Below are 24254 nucleotides of genomic sequence, written 5' to 3'. Positions count from 1 at the left end.
GTAAAGGTAAAGGTACCCCTGCCCGTACGGGCCAGTCTTGACAGACTCTAGGGTTGTGCGCCCATCTCACTCAAGAGGCCGGGGGCCAGCGCTGTCCAGAGACACTTCCGGGTCACGTGGCCAGCGTGACATCACTGCTCTGGCGAGCCAGAGCCGCACACGGAAACGCCGTTTACCTTCCCGCTAGTAAGCGGTCCCTATTTATCTACTTGCACCCGGGAGTGCTTTCGAACTGCTAGGTTGGCAGGTGCTGGGACCGAACAACGGGAGCGCACCCCGCCGCGGGGATTCGAACCGCGACCTTTTGATCGGCAAGCCCTAGGCACTGAGGCTTTTACCCACAGCGCCACCCGCGTCCCACAATTAAATTACTTAATTAAAAATATATAAGCAAAAGCAGGGAATTATCCTTTTGATGTAATGGGGTTTTAATGTGCACTGCAGATGCTACCCGTGAAACTTTGCTTCCTTTCACACGCATTAAAAACAGACAGCACTGACATATTTTTCAATACTGTGAGACTTGCCTGATTAAAAGTAAAAGATACTAGCATGTGCCTTATCTGCATTCCAACAGTAAAATCTGCACTGCTTGAAAGCTACATGTATATTTACAGATATATAGGGTTTTATAACAATGGAGTGCAGATTTCAGATATCATTACCATCTCAATCAATAAATTAAGATGCCAATGAATATTAGATTGCTTTGGTTAATTTTATTTTTATAGGCAAAGGTGCTTTGGTTGCTATGGCTAGTTCCCATGAACCCATATTCAAACAGTATTTCATGAATTAGGCCTTAGTAAATAAGTGAAAGGTTGAGTTTTGAAAACGAAATGTAAAGTAAGTTTTCTTGCCCCTTTTTACCTTCCTTTGTTATCTAAGCTTCGACTTCTTCGCTTTTGTAATATGTGATATATATTCTACACAAGCTTCTGTTACAGTGGTTTTAAAGAACCTCCAAATATGCTGATGAGATTTGGACTATGATTCTCCCTTTCTGCTGTCTTTTAACTTATCCTCTCACAGCTCTTTCCAGCCTGAGGAACAAATACAGAGCGCTGTTCTGCAGACTTGAAAGGGCACAACAGGGGCAACATACATTTCAGGGATGAACAAGGAAGCTGGAGTAGCCCCACAATGATCTGTCTAATAGTGGAAACAGGACTGCAGTAGCAGGCAGAAGAAGCAGGTGCGGAGGACAAGAGAGGCAGTGGAGAAAGGGAAGGCAGGATATAAGGAAACTGTACAGTTCTATAAGTGGAAGTCTGGACCAAATAATTTATAAAAGAACATCAGTACAAATTCTACTAAAAATAGAAGTAGCAAATTAACAATAAGCCAAGAAAAAAATGAATTTCAAAAGCAGAGATGATAGTATCTGTGCGGGAGGAATTTTGAGTGGGAAAGATTGGGAGCTCATTCTTTACTATATTCCAACAAGACACCCAATAACAGAAACCGATGAAACAGCCAGAAACACAGTATTTGGGAGGCAATGGTAGGGGCAAATTCGAAAGTTATGGTCCTCACACAGAAGCTGGAAAGAAACCTCTTCAGCATGATGGAGCATCGGGGACATGTAATGAGTGACAGCATTTTGACTGGCCACAAATTTATGTATTGGGATGAGAGCATGCAAAGGCTGTGAGGGGTCAGAAGACAAGAATCAGGACTCAAGCTAGATTTAATATTCTCAACTGACTTTCTTTATCCTTTAGATTTAAGAGTTGGGCAAATAGATTACTAAAATAGCATAATGTGTTATTATCTGAAAGGTAAACTAATTTATTAGTTTTTACTAGCTTACCTTCTAGCATGCTGGGGGGGGGGGCACAAACCTGCTTCATTACCTGGGGCAATTCTAAATTGTGCTAACCCTGTGTATATTATCCAGTCAACATGAAGTGCTCTGAAGAGTGACTGGATCAATTAGTGAGCACAAGCCTAATTCTCCAATTGGAATTTATGAGCCTTCAAAGTGCTTTAAGTTTGGATGGCTCTAATATATTAAAACTTCAAAGTGCTTTAAGTTTGGATGGCTCTAATATATTAAAGTTTGGATGGCTCTAATATATTAAAACTGCAAGCATCTTCTAATTCTACTGTAACTGTAGTTTATTTTCCTCTCCTTTGGTCTTCTTCAATATATAAAAGGGTGGCGCTGTGGGTTACCACAGAGCCTAGGACTTGCCGATCAGGAGGTCAGCAGTTCAAATCCCTGCGATGGGGTGAGCTCCCATTGCTCGGTCCCTGCTGCTGCCAACCTAGCAGTTCGAAAGCACGTCAAAGTGCAAGTAGATAAATAGGTACTGCTCTGGTGGGAAGGTAAACGACGTTTCCGTGCACTGCTCTGGTTCTCCAGAAGTGGCTTAGTTATGCTGGCCACATGACTCGGAAGCTGTACGCCGGCTCCCTCGGCCAATAAAGCGAGATGAGCACCGCAACCCCAGAGTCAGTCACAACTGGACCTAATGGTCAGGGGTCCCTTTACCTTTACTTTAATATTGTACTATTAACACCACTATGCACTATAATTATTCAAAGTAACATAATTAGTCACATGCACTTTTTAAAAAGTGTTTATCTATTACAGGCTGTACAGGAAACAGAATATATATATATATATTTAATTCAATTCTTGACCTCCCCCCCCCCCAAAAAAAAACAGTTATAGAAGTACATTGATGAAGAATATTATTGAATTCACTCTACAATAAAAAGAAAGTCTTTAGATGAATGTAAAGGTAAAAGTACCCCTGCCCATACGGGCCAGTCTTGACAGACTCTGGGGTTGTGCGCCCATCTCACTTAAGAGGCCGGGGGCCAGCGCTGTCCGGAGACACTTCCGGGTCACGTGGCCAGCGTGACAAAGCTGCATCTGACGAGCCAGCGCAGCACACGGAACGCCGTTTACCTTCCCGCTGGTAAGCGGTCCCTATTTATCTTCTTGCACCTGGGGGTGCTTTCGAACTGCTAGGTTGGCAGGCGCTGGGACCGAGCAACGGGAGCGCACCCCGCCGCGGGGATTCGAACTGCCGACCTTTCGATCAGCAAGCCCTAGGCGCTGAGGCTTTTACCCACAGCGCCACCCACGTCCCTTAGATGAATGTATCTGTACATAATCTACCATGTGTTATAGGTCAAAATCCATGTTACTTTGTATAAGCCTATGAAATGAAATAAAACCTTTTTTAAAAAGTTGCCTTTCCTTCCGTTCTTGCCTATCCTATCCTTCTTTGGTCTCTCAGTCCATTTGTCAATTTGGCCTAAGTCTCATATTTAAGTGATGAGCATTTTTATAAGAAATCAGAAAAACTGTGTATGAAATTAAAATACTTCTGAACACATTCACTAACTTCTGCTAAAATTATTTTTATAATGCATTTCAAAAATACACAAATACATCTAAAATGTAAAAATATCAGGTAAGAATAATATCCAGTATTGCTAGCTTGCTTGAACACATGAGACTTTTGTGTAATTTCAGAAGAAAGCAAGACCCTGCCAGGAATAAGGCACAAACATTCTATTAACTTTGTTGATAGAAAACTAAATGTCAACATGTACTGTTGTCTCATCTTGGGGGTTTTTCACAGCAAATGAGAAAACACGCTGCATTTGTGATAGAAACTTCCTTCAAACAGTTGAAATCTCTTTGTCTTTTATTTTTGTGGTTAGAAATGTCTTTCATAGGCTAAGAGAATTTAGAGATTTTGTTTGAGAAAGGAAGAGATAAAGGTCTGACATTTCACCAAACCCAGCTGCATGTGACTTCTTAATGTCAAGAGAGTGCAAGATCTAAATGTACAAAGGTAAAGAAGAGTTGGGTGTTTTCAATGAAACAGAAAATAACACAAAATATTTTGCTGAAAAGTGCATATTTAAAATACATTAGCTCCAAATCACAATGAAATATCCTCTGTTATGTTTTATTCTATTTGTTTGTAAAAATAATAAAACTGCCTTTCAGAGTACACTGCACTCACAAGTTGGTGTACAAAATTACATTAACAAAATAGACTATATAAATCACAGATTAAACCATGCTACAGACCTTTTATAAACAGCAGAAACAATGAATGAAAACACAACAGTTAAGTAAATACAGATCAAAATAAAAACAGCTAAAGAGTTTTCTTAAACGTTCTAAGCTCAGTATAACTCTTGTGCTTAACAAAAAGAGAGAGGTATGAACAGATGTGCTGTAATGTGGATGAGAATGCACATTCTAGTGAGAGTAATGCTCCACACTCAGATACGCATATTCCAATGCATATATGGATGCACATCTGATTTGTGGGTATCCTTTTAAATTCATGCAAGTGATTCATGCATGAAAGCCTTCTTAATTGGTTCATCTACTAAGAGGCAGATAATTAATCAATAAATGTTCCCTTTACATAAGAATATAGTAAGAATCCCGCTGGATCAGACCAAAGGCCCATTTAGTCCAGTGGTCAGCTAGATGTGTGCAACAGCAGTCTCCCCACTTGTAATTCCCAGCAACTGATATACAGAGGCATACTGCCTCCGACAGTAGTGGTGGAACATAGCCATCGGGGCTAGAAGCCAGTGCAGTCTTACACTCCATGAATTTGTCTGGCTGGGAAGCTACCACTGTAGTGTTCCTACAAGTGGTAGCCAGCATAGGAACACCTCTTATTGGGCATGGGGAATGGGGAGAGGCAGCAAGGGGTGCAGTAATTTGCCATGTCCTGGGTATGGAGAGTTAAGGCACTGGAAAATGGAGTCTATTACCATCATCTTAAAGGAGGGACAGGCAGATGATGCTTGTCACCCTCTCCCATTCCAACTTCCAGGAGTGCCAGCTTGGCCCTGTGACCGTGGGTGCCTGGGGTTGTGGGTGCCATGCAGCGTGCATGCCCCTGGCACCAAAATTTGTGGGTGCCTGGCCCCTTCATGGGGAATTTTGTGGGTGCTTGGGCATCCAGGGCCCCAGGGAGTTGGCACTTATGCCACTAAATCCTAATGGGACCTGGGTAGTCATGCTCATTAGTCCTCCCACATGTCAGTCAAATAAAAAGTCACGTCAGTCCATAACAAAACTTGGCTCATCCACAACTTGACATCTTGTGTGTATTACCAAGATCTGGGTGGGCAAGCAGGGTGGTCCTGACCTTACAATTTCACATCACCCTCAAAGACACACTCCTCCATTGTCTTGTGAGACAGACAGATGCAAACAACAATTTGTGGTACAGGGCTATTGAAGAACCAACTAATTATTCTGGGAATGTAGGAATATATATATATTGAGTTACATAGAAGGATATAAAACACCTTACCTTGTTGTGCTAAAGTTGATCTCAGCATTCCACTCTTAGACCATATTTTGACTTGTCCATCTTCACCAACTAGAACAAAGGAACATTTAGCAATGACCTTGCAACTGACTGAATTAAAATTCTCAATTTTAACACTCAGAATTTTTAACATTGTATTAAGTTAACTACACTGAAAAAAAAATTTAGCATACAGTACAATAAAAATTTCCTAACATTTTCTGAGGAATCACATGCCACATCATCTCATTCATCTGGAATTCCTATGCCACTCCAAAATAACCATAATAAATCATGCTCCAAAGCAGTATATCAGTGGTTGGGGGTGGGTCATAACAGGAGGCTTCAATTGACTGGAAGAAGTGATGTAATAGCCAGTGATTTTCATGTAGGAGGTGATAGAATGAGCATGACCCTGTTTGTCCCCAAGAACTTGGAAATATATAGAATGGGAACAGATGCACACGCTACATTATAAAACTATGCTTCCTCGGAGGGTGGCTATTTCAGGGCACTGAGATTAAATGACACAGGTGGTGCGGGCCCAAAGGTTTTCTAAATCTGCTAACATTGCAATAAGTAAGGCTGGGGAACAGGGAGGTTAGCCTGTTCTACCTCTTCCTCCAAGTGAGGGCAGAACATGCAAAATAGGAGGGGATGTAACAAGACATCCAGATGCATAAAGAAATGGAAGCATCAGGTAAGAATTTATACTGAGATAAACATTGATCATTAATTAATTTATTTTTTTGGTTGGACCTAAGAAAGATATTACTCTACTGCTACTTTTGGGTTGTTTTTCTAATGGACTAACAAGACTACCTGCTATTACTGCATATTGGCTTTAAAGTATTTCATTGTTATAGGCAAATATTTGACAGTGAACAGACAACAGCTATTAATGGCTGGCCCAAAGTGTTTTGTTACACCATAAAAATTATAATTTTGCCTATATGCTTCTTTGTGTCTTATTGTCTACACAATAAATGACCAAGAATAGAGCAGGATACTATTCCTTATTTTTTCTAAAAATGACTGTCACAGTGTTGTGCTACTTATTAGTTCATCTATACTAAATACTATCCTGATTCCTGGGTCACATCATTAACAAATCAGAATCTTTATTGCACCTATTTGCAAGCATTCAGAAGTGATTAAAGCCAAACATGTAAAGGTTAACCATTTGCAAATATAACATCCTATGAAGGGTCTGCAATGCAGGAATCTCAACTAAAGCATCCAAGACAGATGGCCATCCAACCTCTGCTTAAAACCTCCAAGGAAGGAGAGTCTACAACCTCCCATTCCAATGTCAAAGAGTAGGAGATAACACCCCAAAAATAAGCTCCTAAGCTGTTGATATGTGCCTTCCTCTTTGCACAGTTATGGTGCATCTCCTTTCCACAGGAGTGTGGGGTGGCCCCCTCTTTGCTTTCACTAGCAAGCAGAGATTATTGTGTTCTGTGTGTTGCATTGTGACAGGGTCTTCGAACAGCAGATGTCCTTTTATGTGTGTGCTTTCACATGTGTTTAATTGTTTTTGGTGTTATTTTTAATAGGGTAACATATTTTGTTTTTTTGATGCATATATTTATTGTGTTTTTAGTTGTATCTATTTTAATTCATGCTGCGAGCTGCCTTGAGTCCTGCACTGGGAGAAAGGTGGGATACAATACAAAAATAAATGATCCTGGAATTTTGTCACTCTGTGCAATTGCTTCTGTTGTTGGTATGCTTGGGCCAGCCCTATAGCTACTTACTGTTTTTACCAGCCTCAACAATTTAGTATCAGCAAACTTGACTATCTCTTTTCTTACTCCTAACTCTGCCTTATTTTCACTTATATAAACACACAAATTAAATGTCAAGCAGTTGCTGTGCATTTATCATGGTGTTGCTTCAAAAGGTTGCTTAACAACTTATTGAACTTTATAGGAGTTGAAACTATTCACATGTGATGCATTGGCTAGTTGAACAGTGGGTACTGACCCTTGGCCAGGAGATATTGATTAACAATCATTTATTACTTTTGCAATCCTAGGACTGTAGATGGAGAGGACAATGTGCCTCTGAATAACAGTTGCTGGGAATCTAAAGTGGGGAGAGTGATGTTGTGCTTGCTGGCTTTCTATAGTCATTTGGTTGGCCACTGTGAGACCAGGATGCTGAACAAGATAGTCATTTGGTCTGATCTAGAAATGCTTTAATCTTCTTGTGTTCAATAAGAGAAAATCTCAATCTAACCCCTCTCAATATTCAGTAGACATCTAGTATGTTTTCAGTCATGTTAATTTTGTCACTACATTTCAGGAAAGTACATGTTCTTTTCTATGAATGTTATACTTCACTTTTGAAGACATACTTTTGAAGACAGTTCTCCTTCATCACATTTTTACAAAAAAAAAAAATATCCTCTTACCTGTAACAAGTGCTGTTCCCTCATAATTCCATCTCCCTGCAAGTACAGCTCCACAGTGGGCTTCTACACTTTTTTCAACTCTTCCAGTCTTGGAAATCAAATGGAACTTGCCTACACAAATTTGATGTTGTAATGTTAGAAATCAAATATATACAAGAAGGTTATTATCATAGAGTTGTGACATTGGTTAAAATAAACAATTATCTGACAAATGTCACTTGATTCTTCTAAACCTTTTTCTAATTCCTTCACTAGCCAATTAGTGATCATCCCATAGCCCAACCAATAAGCAAATTCTTCAGTTAATAACCCCTCCTATAATCTCATATATACCAGAAGTGAAAACTTATTCTAGAATCAGAAATTTACATCTCATTGAAGTCAATGGGACAACAACTTAAGTCCCACTAACAACAGTTAACTTTAGCTGGATTAGGACCTCTATATTGGTAAACAGTTATGTATCTTCCTATACATTACCCAACTTCAAGGAACCCTTTCCCCATTATTTCTTCACCCTTCTATAGGCTAATTTTTCTTAGTTTTGCAAAAGCAGATATAATCCTGAATGCAATGATAGGCCTGTGAGAATTCGATCCTAACAAGAAAGTATTTTTAGAAAATTAAAACATTAGTTGTTTTAAGAAAATCCTGCAGTGCTGGCCTCTCACTGATCAAATTGATCAGGTCACAGCTACCATCTGTGATGTCATGGCACTCACTCCCAGTTTTGCTGGAGAGTCTTGCCCCTCAAGCTAAAGAACAGATCACCTCTCATCAATAAAGCCTCTCCTCCTCCCAGAGGGGAGGAGTTGTGAGCAGGAGCCATTTCCCACGTTTAGCAGGGGGCACAATGCCCTCTGCTTTGCTGTCCCTGCGCCCGCACCTCCTGGCAGCCATCCAATCGGGGGGAGGCTTGGGGGCGGGGTTTACCCACTCAAAATGCAGCCACACCAACGCTTCCACCTCATTGTGATATGTGAGTTTCTGGGAAAACCTCTCATCTCCCACTGAGAGCAGCACTTTTCAGCCAAACTAAAGATGAAATATGCTCACATGCTAACATCATCATCATCATCATCATCATCACCACCTACATCTATAGCAGCTTTCTCCAATCTGTCTCCCATCAGATGTTTTGGACTACAACTTTCATCAGTCCCAGCCACCATGGTCTACAGTCCCAGATGATGGGAATTATAGTCCAAAACATACAGGGTATCAGGTTGTGGAAGCCAGATCTAGAGAAAGATTAGTTGTGGCACATTTGAATGACATCTTATAGTCATTCTGAATTCCAGTAGAGTAGGGATAGATATAAGATGGTCAATTCATTAATTGTTGGTTGTGGCAAATATCAGATACAGAAATCTATACTGGTGGAAAATGTTCGTACAAGAAAAACTTTCTATCATGAACCAGAAAGAGTGAAGTTACAGCATTCTATTATGGAACAGTGCCTTAAGATTTGAAGGTAAAAACATGTTGGGCAAGTGACCAAGACTGAAAAGATGGATTCAGAGCAGACACATTCAAACTGTGAAAGACAGCTAACTGATCTTCTCACAAATCCACTGTCAGCGAAGAGATCATAATCAGAGAGTTATCTTGCAGCCTCATACAGTTTAGGAGTCACTTGATGGGTGACACTGGCCATGAAGACAATTTTAAAATAAAATAAAATCAGATGCTCAAAAACTCATTTGGTGTCTGTTGGCATGAGTGGACATATCAAGATTTTTCGAAAAACTTTACTGTTATAGGCTGCATAGAAAAGTGAAAGCTTTGACCATATGCTTTATTCATAATATAGTTTGGAACAGAATGTGAAGGGACTCAGTTTCAGCCTTACATTAATTCTCAGTTTTATAAAATACTGCTCCTTTCTTCCTGTTTTTATTATTTAATGAAACCATAAACTGTTCTCAAAGTTGAAGCTGTTTTGCAGTTCTGGAAGGCATTCAAATAAGAGATTAGAGGCCTATTCAAGTACAGCATGTACAGAACCATGTCTGTTATATTCATTTGCTACCACAGACCTCTTAAATATTCTGCTCTGATTTTAATGATTAGTCATCAGTATAACGAAAACTAGTAGAAAAAGAGCCAACAAAATTTTTAAGGAACCATTACAGATTGTATTAGATGATTAATTAAAGTGGTAACATAAACATATTTCATATGGGAAGGCAGATTGTAATTCCACCAAATAGATCTTTACATACAAACTAAACAAAGTAAAAGTTATTAATCAGGAAGAAAACATGCAATAAACAAAAAGGAGAAAGGTTATTGTGTATAGCAGATAACTGGAGCTCGGTTTTTAACGTATGGCGTTATATGTACTAGAATATGTAAGTGCTGGATTCTAGATAGAGACCATAGTTCTAAACAGAATTTTACAAAGCTGAAGAATTATAAAGATGCTAGCAGATACCTGTTATGAATGTCAGTTCTTATAATCCTTCCTATCAGGCATTTCTTGTTGGCAGCAGTTCCCTTTGAGGGCATAGTAGTCCTGTGTAATAAGGGCATCATGACCCATCTGACTAACTTTGGCTTAGCTCCTGGGATTTTTGAATCTGAATTCCAAGTTCTACGGGCATTCTTATAAACTAACCAAAGGGGTTTTCATAGCAATTTGGTTGAGTGGTAGAAGATTCTTTCATATACAATGGTGGACAACATCTGCTGCTCAAAATATAGCTATTGAGACTTGCCGAACCAGCTAAAAGGAGCACAATGACATTTTAAAAAACTACACTGCTCAAGTATCCTTGAATATGCTGCTGGCATTGTAGAGAAGCACTGAGCCCACCTTACCTGGGATCCAGTTTGCACCCTTATGGAGGAGCAAAAGAGAGAAAGCTTCAGGACTATCCCATATTTATAATAGCCTGTTTAAAAGGGCTTTTCACTTTCACTACCTCACCTATGTGTCACTGAACCCCCTTCATGGAATGATGCCAACAGCAGTGTTGACTTTGAAAAAAGAGATCTGGGAACATACTAAAATGGAAAAATCTGCTATTCTGGCTCATCTTACAGGCATACACAAGGAGGCACAATCATCAGGGGGACAATCAAAGTTCAGGTCTCACACACTCCCATTGCAAAAATGATTTGCCAATGCTTATGTATAAATACTAATTTTAGATTCTGAATGTTATGAACTAAGACTAGTTGCTAGTTGGCAGAGTAAAAAGGGAACTTTTATTGTAATCCATAAAGATTTAAGAGTCTTTCTTTTGGTTTTGGTTTAACCTTACTTAGTATAATCTTGCATGCGTCAAATCTTGGAACCTTGTTCCTTTATTGTCACAACTAGTGTTTTGTCAATGGGCAGTGACTCTGACAAAATTAGGGAATGGTCTGGACCACAAACATAAAGTCCCATTAAGAAACCTGAGTGACTTTTGATAATAAAAACTGGAGAAAACCTTTTGGACTTTTTGTGTAGAAGGGGAAATTATCACTATTCTCTCATACCCCCTTAAGAAACGAATACTAGCATATGTCAGAGAACTAATGCTAATTAGTCCTCCTTCTCCTCCTTGTGAAAATAGTGCCAAGTACATAAAAGTGTTTCAGTAACTTGCATTGAGCCATTTGTATATGCTTTCCCAGACACCCAACATAGCACTAAGGCAATCCTTCAATCAGTGCAAGGATTTCTGATTGTGCAATGCAGCATTCTCCCTATCTCCTTTGTCCTAAATCTGCTCTAGAGGTTCTTACAACCCTACATATTTGGGCATGTGGTGAGAGGAGAGCAAGTCCCATTGTGCAAGTGGAAATATTTGCACTGACGAGTGCCCTCTGTATGTGAAGTTAGTTGTAGAGAAGCATCATGAGCCAAATCTACTTTGAAGCAGCCCATTCAGTATTTGTTTTCATGTTTACCATATTCTTATCTTATAAATGATAATGAAACTCCCATGTAATGCTGACTATGGCTTACTGCAAATGAGCAAACACATGGGCTGCAAGAGAGGAGATTGTGGCTATTTTGCTCCTCCCCTTTTTTCTTTTGCTACTGCTCTGTGCTTGAGTTAAACTGCAGTTTGGCTCAGCTAACTGTCTGAAGCAGGGCTCAGGGTTTATCTCTCCCAGACAATCCACAAGTTGTAAACCATAGGATAAACCTTGGTTCCAGCTTGTGGTTTGTCTGGAGAGAGCTAAACTACAAGCTCGGGTCTGGACAATAAGCCAAACCACAGCTCAGCTCAGTGTAGCAGAAAACATCCAGGGAGGAGCAAAGTGCTACAATCTCCTCTTTGGAACCCCACGTTTGTAGTAAGTCACGGTTTGGCTTAACATTATGTGGGAGCTGGGCAACTGTAAACATTTCAGCAAGGAAACAGCTTTTTTTCTCTTTAATGAAAAACCAGAGGGAAAATGTAACCCACACTGAGCCTCTGAGATAGAGCAGGATAAAGTGAAGATCCTCACTTTGTTTTGTTTTGTGTTTACATTTTTATGCTTCTTATTTTATCACCTGTCTCCTCAAAATATAATGGGATAAAAAATAAATATGGATATTTCCCATTTTGTAGCAATGTTTTCCAAGAATAGTTCACATATGTAAGATATTGGGCTATTATGGTGCCAAGCACCATAAAAGCCTTTCTATGAAATCCTATATCATGTATAGGCTACCAGTGTGGTTGGTCTTAAATGTGACAATCACAGATGATTAACTCAGCAAATCTAGGAATTCTATACTACAGCTTTGTGTTTCAGAAGATGTGTTACTCCTGTTAATCTATGAATTATAGCAGCTGTCTAGTTAGATATACTTCAAGACATAATGGTCCCTCTATTACATATGTGGTAAAATAAAGGTCTCAGTGGGCACTTTCTACTTTTTACACTGCTATTAAAAAATCTAAGATGCATTCATAAAACACAGGGAACTCAGGGGAATTCTGGTTTGCAATATTAATACCATAAATAAGATTAAAATTGGTGTACTATCATGTAAGAGGGATTCTCTTGGTTACATTCATACAGAACCAATTTGTAGGATTTTGATTGATGGCATAGAAATGCTCTGAGAAACACATTAGTGGAATATAATGTCTATATATACATAACAGTTGCATTGTTCTCTTTTCAGTGGACATAATTATGTTTCTTTAAAAATGTCTTTATCAATCTTTATGTTGTAGATGCAAAGGAACATGAAAAAAGCCCAGTCCTGTCAGTGTAATAACTTAAAACAACTTAGGCTCAGGATGACAACAATGGTAGCTTGTTCATTTGCTGTCTAAATATGGGTGTGTGGGTGGGTGTATGTTAGGATAACAAAATAAAACTATTTGGTTTTAAAGAGATGTTTTATCTTTTGAGTTTTGCAAGTTGAGTACATTTCCCCCTTATGCCTTTGATATTGTCAGGATTTTTTAAAAATACTATAAGTGTGCATTTTTAAATCTTCAGCCATAATTATATCAAACAGGTTGTTGTATGTACAATACATTCTATTTTAAAGTATACACAAAAATATACAGCTACTTACAATAGGTAAAAACTTGTTGTCATTTGCCATAAACAACAACCTCCACTGTTTGCTTGGAAATGCCGTAAGTCATTTACTTCAATCAATGTCCACATGAATGCATCCTCTACCTCTCCTTTACATCAGAACCAGTGAAGGCGGTGAAGGTCCTCCATCTAGAGGCAGATGGAGGACGGATGGTAGCTAACAGATTGAGGTTGAATCCTGACAAGATAGAAGTACTGTTTTGAGGCGGTCAGGTGTGGTGGACGCCCTGGTCCTGAATGGGGTAACTGTGCCCCTGAAGGACCAGGTGCGCAACCTGGGAGTCATTTTGGACTCTCAGCTGTCTATGTCAGCAGGTCAATTCTATGTGCAGGGCAGCTGTCTACCAGCTCCAACTGGTACGCCGGCTGAGACCATACCTGCCTGCAGACTGTCTCGCCAGAGTGGTGCATGCTCTGGTTATCTCCCACTTGGCGTACTGCAATGCGCTCTGTGTGGGGCTGCCTTTGAAGGTGACTCAGAAACTACAACTAATTCAGAATGCAGGAGCTAGACTGGTGACCAGGAGTGGCCACTGGGACCATATAACACTGGTTCTAAAGGATCTTCATTGGCCTCAGCCCAGACACTGAGGTCCTCCTCAGAGGGTCTTCTGCTGGTTCCCTCACTGTGAGAAGCGAAGTTACAGGGAACCAGGCAGAGGGCTTTCTCAGTAGTGACGCCATCCCTATGGAACACTCTCCCTTCAGATGTAAAGGAAACAAACAAATATCAGACATCTGAAGGCACTCCTGTATAGGGAAGTTTTTAATGTTTGATGCTTTATTATGTTTGATATATTCTGTAAGCCAGCCAGATGGGTTGGGTGGTATTATTATTATTATTATTATTATTATTTGGGTGCAATGAGATATGAGACAGTGCAGGACCCAATTTTTTTATCCCTTATAAAGTGTGGGTGGGCAGATGATTTAAGGTGCAACATATGTCAGTGGGAGGGAACAGCTGGACCTCCAACATACCTGCACATTTGATTTTTCTCTTGGGGTGCTTCCTGCTAGCTTTGGAGACCCTCAAGGAGAAATATCATTAGGGTAAAACATGTGAAGACAGGCTCTGGATTGAGAGGATGTGACCAATAGTGAGTCCAATGGTCAAGAAGGCGGTTTCTGCACATGCTGTAGAGGGAAGTGAGGGGCAGGTGGGGCTCATGAGCCGGGAATGGTAGCCCATCTAGGAGAAGGAAAACTCTCGATTCTAAATAAAGGGCTAAGGAGTAAACTCTACACATATCCGGAGTGGAGTCCCTAAGACAGTTAGATGGCAACTACAGCAGCCAAGTTGGTTCCAAACAGATTGCTCTGCTTTCCCTTGGACCACATCAGCAAGGCCAATAGGAGGGTCTTGTTGTCTGGGCAGCCCAGGATTTCCATAAACACTGTCCAGGCTTGCGTCCCAGAGAAGTCACTTCAGTACTGTTAACACAGCAATTTGACTTCACCCCCAGAGGCCCACTCCATTGTCTTTCAAGACAGATGGATGCCAACAAAACACCGGCAGGTATCAAACAGCTGGTCTGCTGTCAATATGTCCATTTTCAGCTAACTGTCTTAAAGCATTCACTTTTTCTACTATGCAAAAGTAGCTTGCTGTTGTGCACTTCTCCAAAGCCAACAGATAGAAAATTATTGCTTATTTTCCAAGGGTTGTATCCAGCTTATAGTCAAAGTAGGCCTATTGAAATCAATGAATTGGGCTAATGTATGTGCATTGATTTCAATGGATCTATACCGAGTATGAGTTAGTTGGATACAACTCTTCTGAATTACCCATTTAGCAGTCTTATTAATGTCAAAATGGATGCAAAATCAAGAAAAAATGGCTAATAGGTTTGCTGACTATAAATGCTTTCTCCTTAAAAAAGATCCCTTTGAGAAAAAGTAAACAAATATGGATTAATTGGATTAAAGTGTCAAACTAATCAGTTACATTAATGCAAAGTGAAAGAAGGAAATTAAACTGAAGCTGGGGGTACAAAATAAGCTATGTTCTAGTACAACACACTATGTGGGGCTACCGCAAAGCATGTTCCAAAAAGAAAGCCAGATTGCTTTCTGGCATGCAGTTTGTTGACCATATTACACTAGGTTTTGTAACTACTGCACTGGTTTACAATTTGTTTCTGGGCACCATTCAAGGTGCTGGTTCTTAACTCTAAAGACCTAAATGGTTTGTTGCCAGAGTATCTGAAAGGCCACCTACCTTTAATTTAAGATCACCTTTGGCAGCTTCGCTATTTGTTGTACCAGCAAGAAAGCTAGATTGGTGGAAACATAGGACAGGGCTGTTGCTGTGGTAGTACATTGTCTATGGGACTTTTTGCTCTGCATGACTTTGGCTGGTTTTAAGTGAAATTACTTCCACATTTTAAAAAAATTAAATCATACTAATCTGCCATGGTATCGTTTCAAAGTTTTGAAGCTAACTTTTTTCAAATTGTGGATAGTCTCAGTGGTTCTTTGGGGCCAAAAGGCAACTCAGTATTATAAATAAAATAAATTGCTTATCAAGACAGATACCTGATTTACAGTTAGAATAGATACCAGAAGAAAAAAAATCTCTTCTACTAGTCTTGACATCAAAGTCTCTGATATAGACAGTTGTCGATGAGTGTCACAAGGAAAAATGTGTGCAGTATTTAATATAGCTCATGACTGCAATTATTATTTGCACTAAAAGCAAGTGGAAAGGAACCATTTAATAAAAACCACACCAGGACAACAGGGATTGCATGTAACATAGTATTTATGTGCATCTAGGCAGAGCTGATTCAGCATACCAGAGCTACTCTGCATGTAGATCTAAATTTACCCTTTTCCCCACATCCATGCTATTGCTGACCTACACCTATGGTGTGCTCAAGGCAATTTCTGGATTGGACCAGATAAGATTTTGTTCTTAAAAGATACACCAGTTACAAAGCTGTAGCATTCTTACTTGAATTGCTTGCAACATCCTGACACTTTGGTATGTTCTTTCAACTGCTATTGTAATTAAACTACTGTTTTCCTCTAGAGTGAAAACAAATCATCCCAAATACGTGCTTATGTCTGGCCAGTGTATTTACAGCATAAGGTTAGACCCCAATGTTTCAATGCAAGGGAAAGCATGCACCCAGAGTACAAAATACTGTAAAGTTGTACAAAATCAAGGATCAGAGAAGGTGACACTTGAAAGGAGTCATAAAGTTAGTAATTAAAGATGGTGCATCATATTGCATGATAATCTCAGCAGAAACTGTAGACTCAAGAGCAGTGCCATTTAAATGACTGGACATTACTAATTTAAGTCCATTAATTTCAAAGGAACTGCTCTAACTCATTTGACTACAACTTTGCATACTGACAAAATGAAATACTTTCAAAAGCATTGTACTCTAAAATAAGCTATATACATCTCCATGATGACTTACCATCAGAACTTGTAAGTACAAAGTTCTCAGCATGAGTTTGTCTCTTTCCACCAAAACTTTTGGGAAACCAGTGAAGATCGATGGGATAGATATCATCAGGAAGCTTCGCTACTTGTGTTGTCTCACCATTTAACAAGTTCCATTTAATAATTTGGTGATCATCACTGCATGAATAAAGATCGTCTGCTGTTGTCCAGCCTACACAACTAACCAATTCCTTATGTTTTAACAGAATTAAGGAATTTAAGAATTTTGGTACAGTCAAATCTTCATACATATTGGCAAAGACATATATTATGTTTTCTTCATTTAACTTTTTTGAAAACATGAATTACCGTAAAAAAATTTAAACAAAAAAGATGCAGGGGGTTGGTAAAGAGAGCTCAACAATTATACATACCGATAATACTTTATTTCTTACTTATATTTTCTTTACAGTATTTTTCTTTAAAGGGCTTTGAGATGAAGGGAGAACTCAAAACGTCTGTAGCAGTGTTTCTGAAAATTTGGTCTCCAGCTGTTGTTGGACTACAACTCCCATCATCTCCAGCTAGCAGCAGCAGTTTGAGAAACACTGGTCGATAGTGTGCACTTATAGGTTGTAACTGGTTTTGCAAGGCCTCTTGCAACTATTAGACTTATACAAATCATGAAAATGATAAAGGCTTTTTGAGCACCAAGCTTTAACATCTCCTACAGAAAATCTTCCTAAAAAGGAAGGATAGTATGCTAATAGCAATAGGAGAGGTGTACCTGGCCTTAATACACCCGTCCAGGACTTGCAGGCATGAAACATGCAAAGGGATAGATTTTGACCTTCTTTACAAGTGCTCTTAATAATAATAATAATAATAATAAATTATTTATACCCCGCCCATCTGGCTGGGCCTCCCCAGCCACTCTGGGCGGCTTCCATAAAAACCAAAAATACAATAAAATCACACGTTAAAAACTTCCCTGAACAGGGCTTAAAAACCAACAACTGGATCAAGTCCATAAAGGACTAGAAAAGTTGCATCTGTTGGTTGTCCAAGCACTAAGAAACCTGAAATATCTTTGTGGTCCATATAAAGCTGGCTTAAAAATATGATGCTGGCTCTTAGGACTTAGAAATACAGTGGTACCTCTGGTTATGAACTTAATTCGTTCCGGAGGTCCGTTCTTAACCTGAAACTGTTCTTAACCTGAGGTACCACTTTAGCTAATGGGGCCTCCCGCTGCCGCTTTCCTCTTTGTTTTCCCTTAGTTTGAAAAGGTCCATTATGATTAGCACTAACCAGGAAATACATGCAAACCATTATTTGAAACTATGTTTTGTAGGTAATCCAATTTAGTGCTTATTGGTTTGCCCAACTCAAGGCACAACAAACAATATTTTTTATTTTACAAGATTTATAGACTGCTTAATTAAAAAGGAATTAAATATTTTACATAAAGTAATATACAGTGGAACCTCGGGTTGCGAACGTGATCCGTGCGGGAGGCACGTTCGCAACCTGCAGCGCCGCATCTGCGCACGTGTGGGTTGCAATTTGGCGCTTCTGCGCATGTGCAAAGCACCATTTAGTGCTTTTGCGCATGCGCCGAAAACTGGAAGTAACCCATTCTGGTACTTCTGGGTTCGGCGCGCAACCCGAAATTACGTAACCTGAAGCGTCTGTAACCCGAGGTACCACTGTACTAATTAACCAGAAAAGACAGCAGTGAATATGTGAGCCCATTGTATGTTCTGGGTGGTTTGGAGGCTTAAAATATATTTTAATTCAATCTTTGATGTCTAGTGCAAAGCTTTCTGTGCTTTGTGAGCCAATGGTGTGCCACTCTTGTACTGCATGGATCATATGTGTAGTACAAGGAACTTGAACATGGGGATACAGAAGTAAAATCAAATAGCTAGCACTGAAACTGTTTACAATAACTTATCAACCAATAACCTTTTGCATGTCTGAGCATCAGTGACTTTTCCTCACAGATTTAAAAGTTCCATGATAACATCAGTGCATGAACAGGAACTAGATTCTTCCTTTTCTTCCACACTTCAATGCAACAGATGCTGTTAAACTTTGCATAATTTTCCTAATACAAGCAGAAACAAATACATGGGCAGAAGGATTATTGCCCCTCCTCAAAAACTGTGCTATTTTCTCAAGGAATGTAAGCGTTCTGTTGGATAAGACAAAAAGCCTATCTAGTCAACCATCCTGTTTCACAAAGTGGCCAACCAGATGCATCTGAGAAGGCAACAAGAAGATTAGACTGACCAGCTCAATTGAGAGCATTCACTTTAGTTGTGAACATGTTAATAGTAATTTTTATTTTACAAGTGGGGTGTCACAGTTCCTGATAACTTTTTTTTTTTAATTCTCTTACACAGATGGTATTATTCTAATAGCCCTTAAGATCCTGTTCAATGATGAGTCTTCTATCTTCCCTGGCTGCACAACATTATCAATATACATTTGTTCAAAAACAGTAGGTCTGATGTTACTGCCTGAAACAGGACCGGTTTTCATGTCACAGTAAATGACAGTTAATGGGTTTTTGAGAATGTGCAAACCCTGTTTAACTCTTCTCCTAGGACAAGCAAGAGCAACACAGTGCCTAGCCGAGTGCTATCTGAATCAGGTATCATAGTTTGCTTTCCTTACAACCCTTGGCTGACCATCACTGTTTGTTTAGAACTAAAGTGAAGGCGGTGAAGGTCCTGTGTGAGTGTCTGGGAGGCGGTTGGAGGATGGATGGTGGCTAACAGATTGAAATTGAATCCTGACAAGACAGAAGTACTGTTTTTGGGGGACAGGAGGCAGGCAGGTGTGGGGGACTCCCTGGTCCTGAATGGGGTAACTGTGCCCCTGAAGGACTAGGTGCGCAGCCTGATAGTCATTTTGGACTCAGCTGTCCATGGAGGCACAGGTCAATTCTGTGTTCAGGGCAGCTGTGTATCAGCTCCATCTGGTACGCAGGCTGAGACCGTACCTGCCCGCGGACTGTCTCACTATAATGGTGCATGCTCTAGTTATCTCTTGCTTGGACTACTGCAATGCGCTCTATGTGGGGCTACCTTTGAAGGTGACCCAGAAACTACAACTAATCCAGAATGCGGCAGCTAGACTGGTGACTGGGAGCGGCTGCCGAGACCACATAACACCAGTCTTGAAAGACCTACATTGGTTCCCAGTACATTTCTGAGCACAATTCAAGTGTTGGTCTTGACCTTTAAAGCCCTAAACGGCCTCGGTCCAGTATATCTGAAGAAGCATCTCCACCCCTATCGTTCTGCCAGGACATTGAGGTCCAGTGCCGAAGGCCTTCTGGCGGTTCCCTTGCTGCGAGAAGCCAAGTTACAGGGAACCAGGGCCGCCTTGGTAGTGGCACCCGCCTTCCAGATGTCAAAGAGAAAAACAACTACCAGACTTCTAGAAAACAAGCCCTGTTTGGGGAAGCTTTTAATGTTCAATAGACTATTGTACAGTGGTACCTTGGGTTACATACGCTTCAGGTTACACACTCTGCTAACCCAGAAATAGTACCTTGGGTTAAGAACTTTGCTTCAGGATGAGAACAGAAATTGTGCAGTGGCGGCACAGCGGCAGCAGGAAGCCCCATTAGCTAACATGGTGCTTCAGGTTAAGAACAGTTTCAAGTTAAGAACAGACCACCAGAACGAATTAAGTTCTTAACCTGAGGTACCACTGTATTTTAATATTCTGTTGGAAGCCGCCCAGAGTGGCTAGGGAAACCCAGCCAGATGGGTGGGGTATAAATAATAAATTATTATTATATTATTATTATAAACAAATCACACTGATACCAGGTTTAGACATAACACTAAGCCAGGAATTGCGGTTTGTTGCTCTCATTCACACTAAGGGATCAAAGGCAGTTTACCAGAATATGCAAACTGGACCATTGTAGGACATTAATAACCAAAGTGTATTGTCAAAACTTTTGTGTCTTTCTTACAGGGTTAGAGCTCTGAGAGATACAAAATGTTGTTTTGATACATTTGTGATTTTTTAAAAACCACATTGTTACAAGCACTGAGAAATATCAGAACATTGTCAGCTATGCCTATGACATAGGTTTGAGATGAACAAAGGATATGTTTTGGTTCCTTCAACAGAGATGTCTTTAATCTCATTATGATTTCTGTTATTGATCATCCAGTTGCTACATTGATGAAAAAAATCTTCTTGGTTGCACAGTTAATACCTGTAAAACACATACAAAAAAGTAACCTGTATTAAAACATTAATACTCACATTTTAATCAACCATTGTCTTCTATGGCCCAAAGTGGTAATGCAATGTGCTACAGATATATGCATAAAGATGAGGAAGTGTTTGTATTAACTTTTCAATATAGTCAGATACTTTGGGAAAGCTCTGGACCCATTCCTGGCAATAAAATGCCAAGTTACAAACAACTATTGGAAGAAAAAAATGTTTACAAAAGGTTCTGCAGAAATAATGGACTTTAGAGAACTTCTTCAATTGCCATAACTCCCATTAATGTAAATTAATGGACACTTTCTTATTCACAAGAGAATATGCCATTATGCACAACATATGCCCTCTAACCTCTTGGGATTCCAGCAACATAGATACTACAACCCACCAAGGAGTTACTATGCAAGGATTTAGCAACAGAAGCAGGCCTTGCAATGATTTGCAGTCTTTTGGTTCCAGGCAGTTGACTACACAATATTGGTTTTGAGCCTATTGTGCTTTATTGTTACTGATTTTGTTCTCAATTATTGGCAAAGCTTTAACTGATATTAACTGACCAGACAAAGTAGCACCTAGGCAACACAATCCAATGCTTGTTTACTTAGAAGTAAGGCCTATTGGCTTTAATGTGGCTTACTCTGATATAAGTGTGCAATGGATTGTAGCCTGAGTGAAATATAGGGTTCAAATTATAACTGACATATGGATTTTTTTCCATTGGGAATTTGAAAAGAATGGGAAAAACAGTTCTTTCAAGAGATTTTTTTAGTGCAGAAATAACCTCTAAGTACCTTTCATAACCACAAAGCACCAATGTAGAATAAAATCCTCATTCTTTTTTTTTTTTTTTTAAAGCATGTGCTGAAACAGGGGGACAACCTGTTTTAGTTAACATCTTCCATTGGCTTGTATGAAATACTTTACTTTCTCTTACTGATGCTGATGCTCCAAATATGAGCAGAAATGGCCATGCATAAAGATGGCTTTGCCTATGATTTTAGGACCATTTCATCGACAAAGTAACCTCTGCAATCAATCAATCAATCACTGCAGTATGGGAACCAGAAGATTTTGTTTCAAAGGCTGCATCTGTACAACAACAACAGCAGCAGCAGCAGCAGCATCTTCCGAACCCCTTTTCTTTTCAGGGCTTTGAAAGCTGCTCCGAGTTAAAACGGGATTAAAAATGAAGGGGAAAGCTGCATGTCAGGCTGTAGGCAGGCCTCCCTTCACCCCCCCCCTCTTAAAGTCCACTGTTGCTTTCTATCCCCAGGTTAATAACTCCCGAGAGCTTCAGTGGGGTCACCCCCAAGGAAGCGAGAGAGAAGACTGCAACACTGGAGCCTGGGAAGTAATACGAGAAAGAAAGGCACCGTTGCGTACCTGGCTATAACACATTTTTGCAAAACCTGCGCATACTAAAGACCCCGGAGGTTTCGGCGGCCAGTCACTCGCTCAGGTCTCTGGACATGACCATTTCCCATTCCCTCGCCCGCCCGCCCGCCTCACACCTGCTCCTTCCTTTTTTACCTGCGCAAGGTGAGCACCTAGTCCAAGCGCACAGCGCCGTACCTCTGAGAGGAACTCGGAGCGCTGAGGCCTCTGCTCCTTGACTCCGCGCCGGCTTGCCAGTCAGGTATTCCCTCAGAAGTTCGCCTTTCTGTCCAAAAGTACTCCCTCCCTCCTCAGCGCTGTTGATGCCAACCGTGAGCGGGAAGCCGTTCGGTCTCTATAGCGACTTCCCGCGAGATTTCTCACTCCCCCCACCCCCCGCCCGCGAGGTTTCGTTACACTCTCCTTCCCACCTCAGACCCTCCCAGAGCGCGTGACGCCAGCCGTGACGTCAGGGGGCTGACCTGTCAAATTTGTATTAAATGCATCAATATTTTAATATATCTATATCTATATACGTATAAAAACCAGTTTCTCGTTATTCCTCCGCTGTTACTGTATGTTCTATTGGATCTTGTTGCTAGGTGACCGATTCCGCCTGTCTGATTATCCGCGGGAGGGGCTCGGCTCCTTTCCCCTTTTCGTTACATTTGGATATTTTATATTTTAATCCTATGTTCAAAAGCATTCTATACGCACGCACACATATACGGGAGACTGTATATACTTCTTTATTTTTTTGGAGGGGGGGAATGCTGAGGAAAGCATGACGTGACAACATTCAACCCCCCCCCCCTTTCCGCTAACTAACGGAAAACAAGATGGCGGCGCGAGAGGGTTTCCCCCCCCCCTCCTTTTTCCTCTCTTCGTTTTTTTCCCCTCCTTTCAAACCTGTGGGAAGCCGGCCCCTTTTTTCATTCCCCAGCGTGCTTTGCGCGTTTCTAACGAATTTCGTTACGAGTTTGCCGTTTGGGCGCCATTTTCGAGTGTAGAAGCCGCCAAGGCTGCAGGCAGGAAAAGGGAGCTTTCTGCAGCTCGCGCCGCTGCTACGTTGGGAGCGCCGTCGGCCCTCGCTCCAGGTTGCCTGTTCTGGGCCGTGGATGGGGACGAAGTACTCTGACTCTGCCTGGTAAGAAGACCTTTTTTGGGGGAAGAACTGTTCTTGCTTTTAGGTTTTTGGGGGAAGAGAGTTTTAAGAAGCTTCCCTCCCTGCGGTTAGAATGGAGGGTGAAACTTTCAGTAAGGTTCATGGACTTGGCTGGTGCTTACTGGTACTTTGGAAACTTGTTCGCTTAAAAAAAATTTTTTTTTTCTTCACTATTAAAAAGAAAACTCCCACAAACTATTCTATGAGGAAAAAGGCGGCAGCCTTCTCTCTCCCCCTCCCCTCCCCAAACCGGCCGCTTTTTCCTTCTCCCCCGCTTTTCCCCCTACCCGCCTCCGTGGGGGTGGGGTGGAAAGCTATATTTGCTGGCGATTTCCGTTGCTATCGGTAAAAGCAAGTTAGTCTCCTTCCATTCGCTCCTTGCACATTTTTTTATTTTATTTTTTTATTTTTTTGCTGATTTTGGTATAGGCTGTCAGAGACGATTTATAATCACATTTTTCTTTTAAAAATAGATTCTTTTCCCCCACCGTGATTTTTATAGTCGCCTGAAGGATTTAATTCTTAGCCGTTGGAGCGGTGAAATAGATATTTCCCCTTCCCCCCTCCCGCGAAAAAAATGACTTCAACTGGTTGCTCTCGGTAAAAAGGCACGTACGCATCGGAGTCTAAGGGGAGGGAGGGCTGGATGATTCCAATGCATTCTTAAAGATCATGCATGCCAAACTATTTATTTTTAAAACTTCTGCGTTCGGTTCACAGCAAAGTTTTTTTTTTTAATTTTCATTTCGCGGCCCTGACCTGATGAGTGATATTTGGCAG

The 24254-nt window shown here is 40.6% G+C and overlaps 2 protein-coding genes across 5 annotated transcripts in view; one reads left to right on the top strand and one right to left on the bottom strand.

Moving 5' to 3' along the window:
* The window catches only part of IFT80 (intraflagellar transport 80), a 68545-nt gene extending 45854 nt beyond the window's left edge, over positions 1–22691 (bottom strand). The window contains exons 1-5 of one of the 2 annotated variants that reach the window (XM_077929815.1): positions 22466–22691; positions 20816–20918; positions 16707–16933; positions 7729–7839; positions 5313–5381 (exon numbers count right to left, since the gene is read on the bottom strand). In XM_077929815.1, coding sequence (XP_077785941.1) covers positions 5313–5381; positions 7729–7839; positions 16707–16933; positions 20816–20847 — 439 coding nt within the window. In that variant the 5' untranslated portion in view covers positions 20848–20918; positions 22466–22691. The remainder of the gene's footprint in view (positions 1–5312; positions 5382–7728; positions 7840–16706; positions 16934–20815; positions 20919–22465) is intronic. The other variant, XM_077929816.1, reaches the window with a different exon arrangement.
* A 596-nt stretch (positions 22692–23287) lies between these two features.
* The window catches only part of SMC4 (structural maintenance of chromosomes 4), a 38562-nt gene continuing 37595 nt past the window's right edge, over positions 23288–24254 (top strand). For 2 of the 3 annotated variants that reach the window (XM_028731422.2, XM_028731421.2), the window contains exon 1: positions 23289–23456. The gene's annotated coding sequence lies outside the window, so the exon portion shown is untranslated. Of the gene's footprint in view, positions 23457–24254 lie in introns of all 3 variants that reach the window. The other variant, XM_077929814.1, reaches the window with a different exon arrangement.

This window comes from Podarcis muralis, chromosome 6 (genome assembly GCF_964188315.1).
Source record: "Podarcis muralis chromosome 6, rPodMur119.hap1.1, whole genome shotgun sequence".
NCBI classification, from domain to species: Eukaryota; Metazoa; Chordata; class Lepidosauria; order Squamata; family Lacertidae; genus Podarcis; species Podarcis muralis.
The sequence above is the reverse complement of the archived record's forward strand: the minus strand, read 5'-3'. Positions and strand labels throughout refer to the sequence as shown.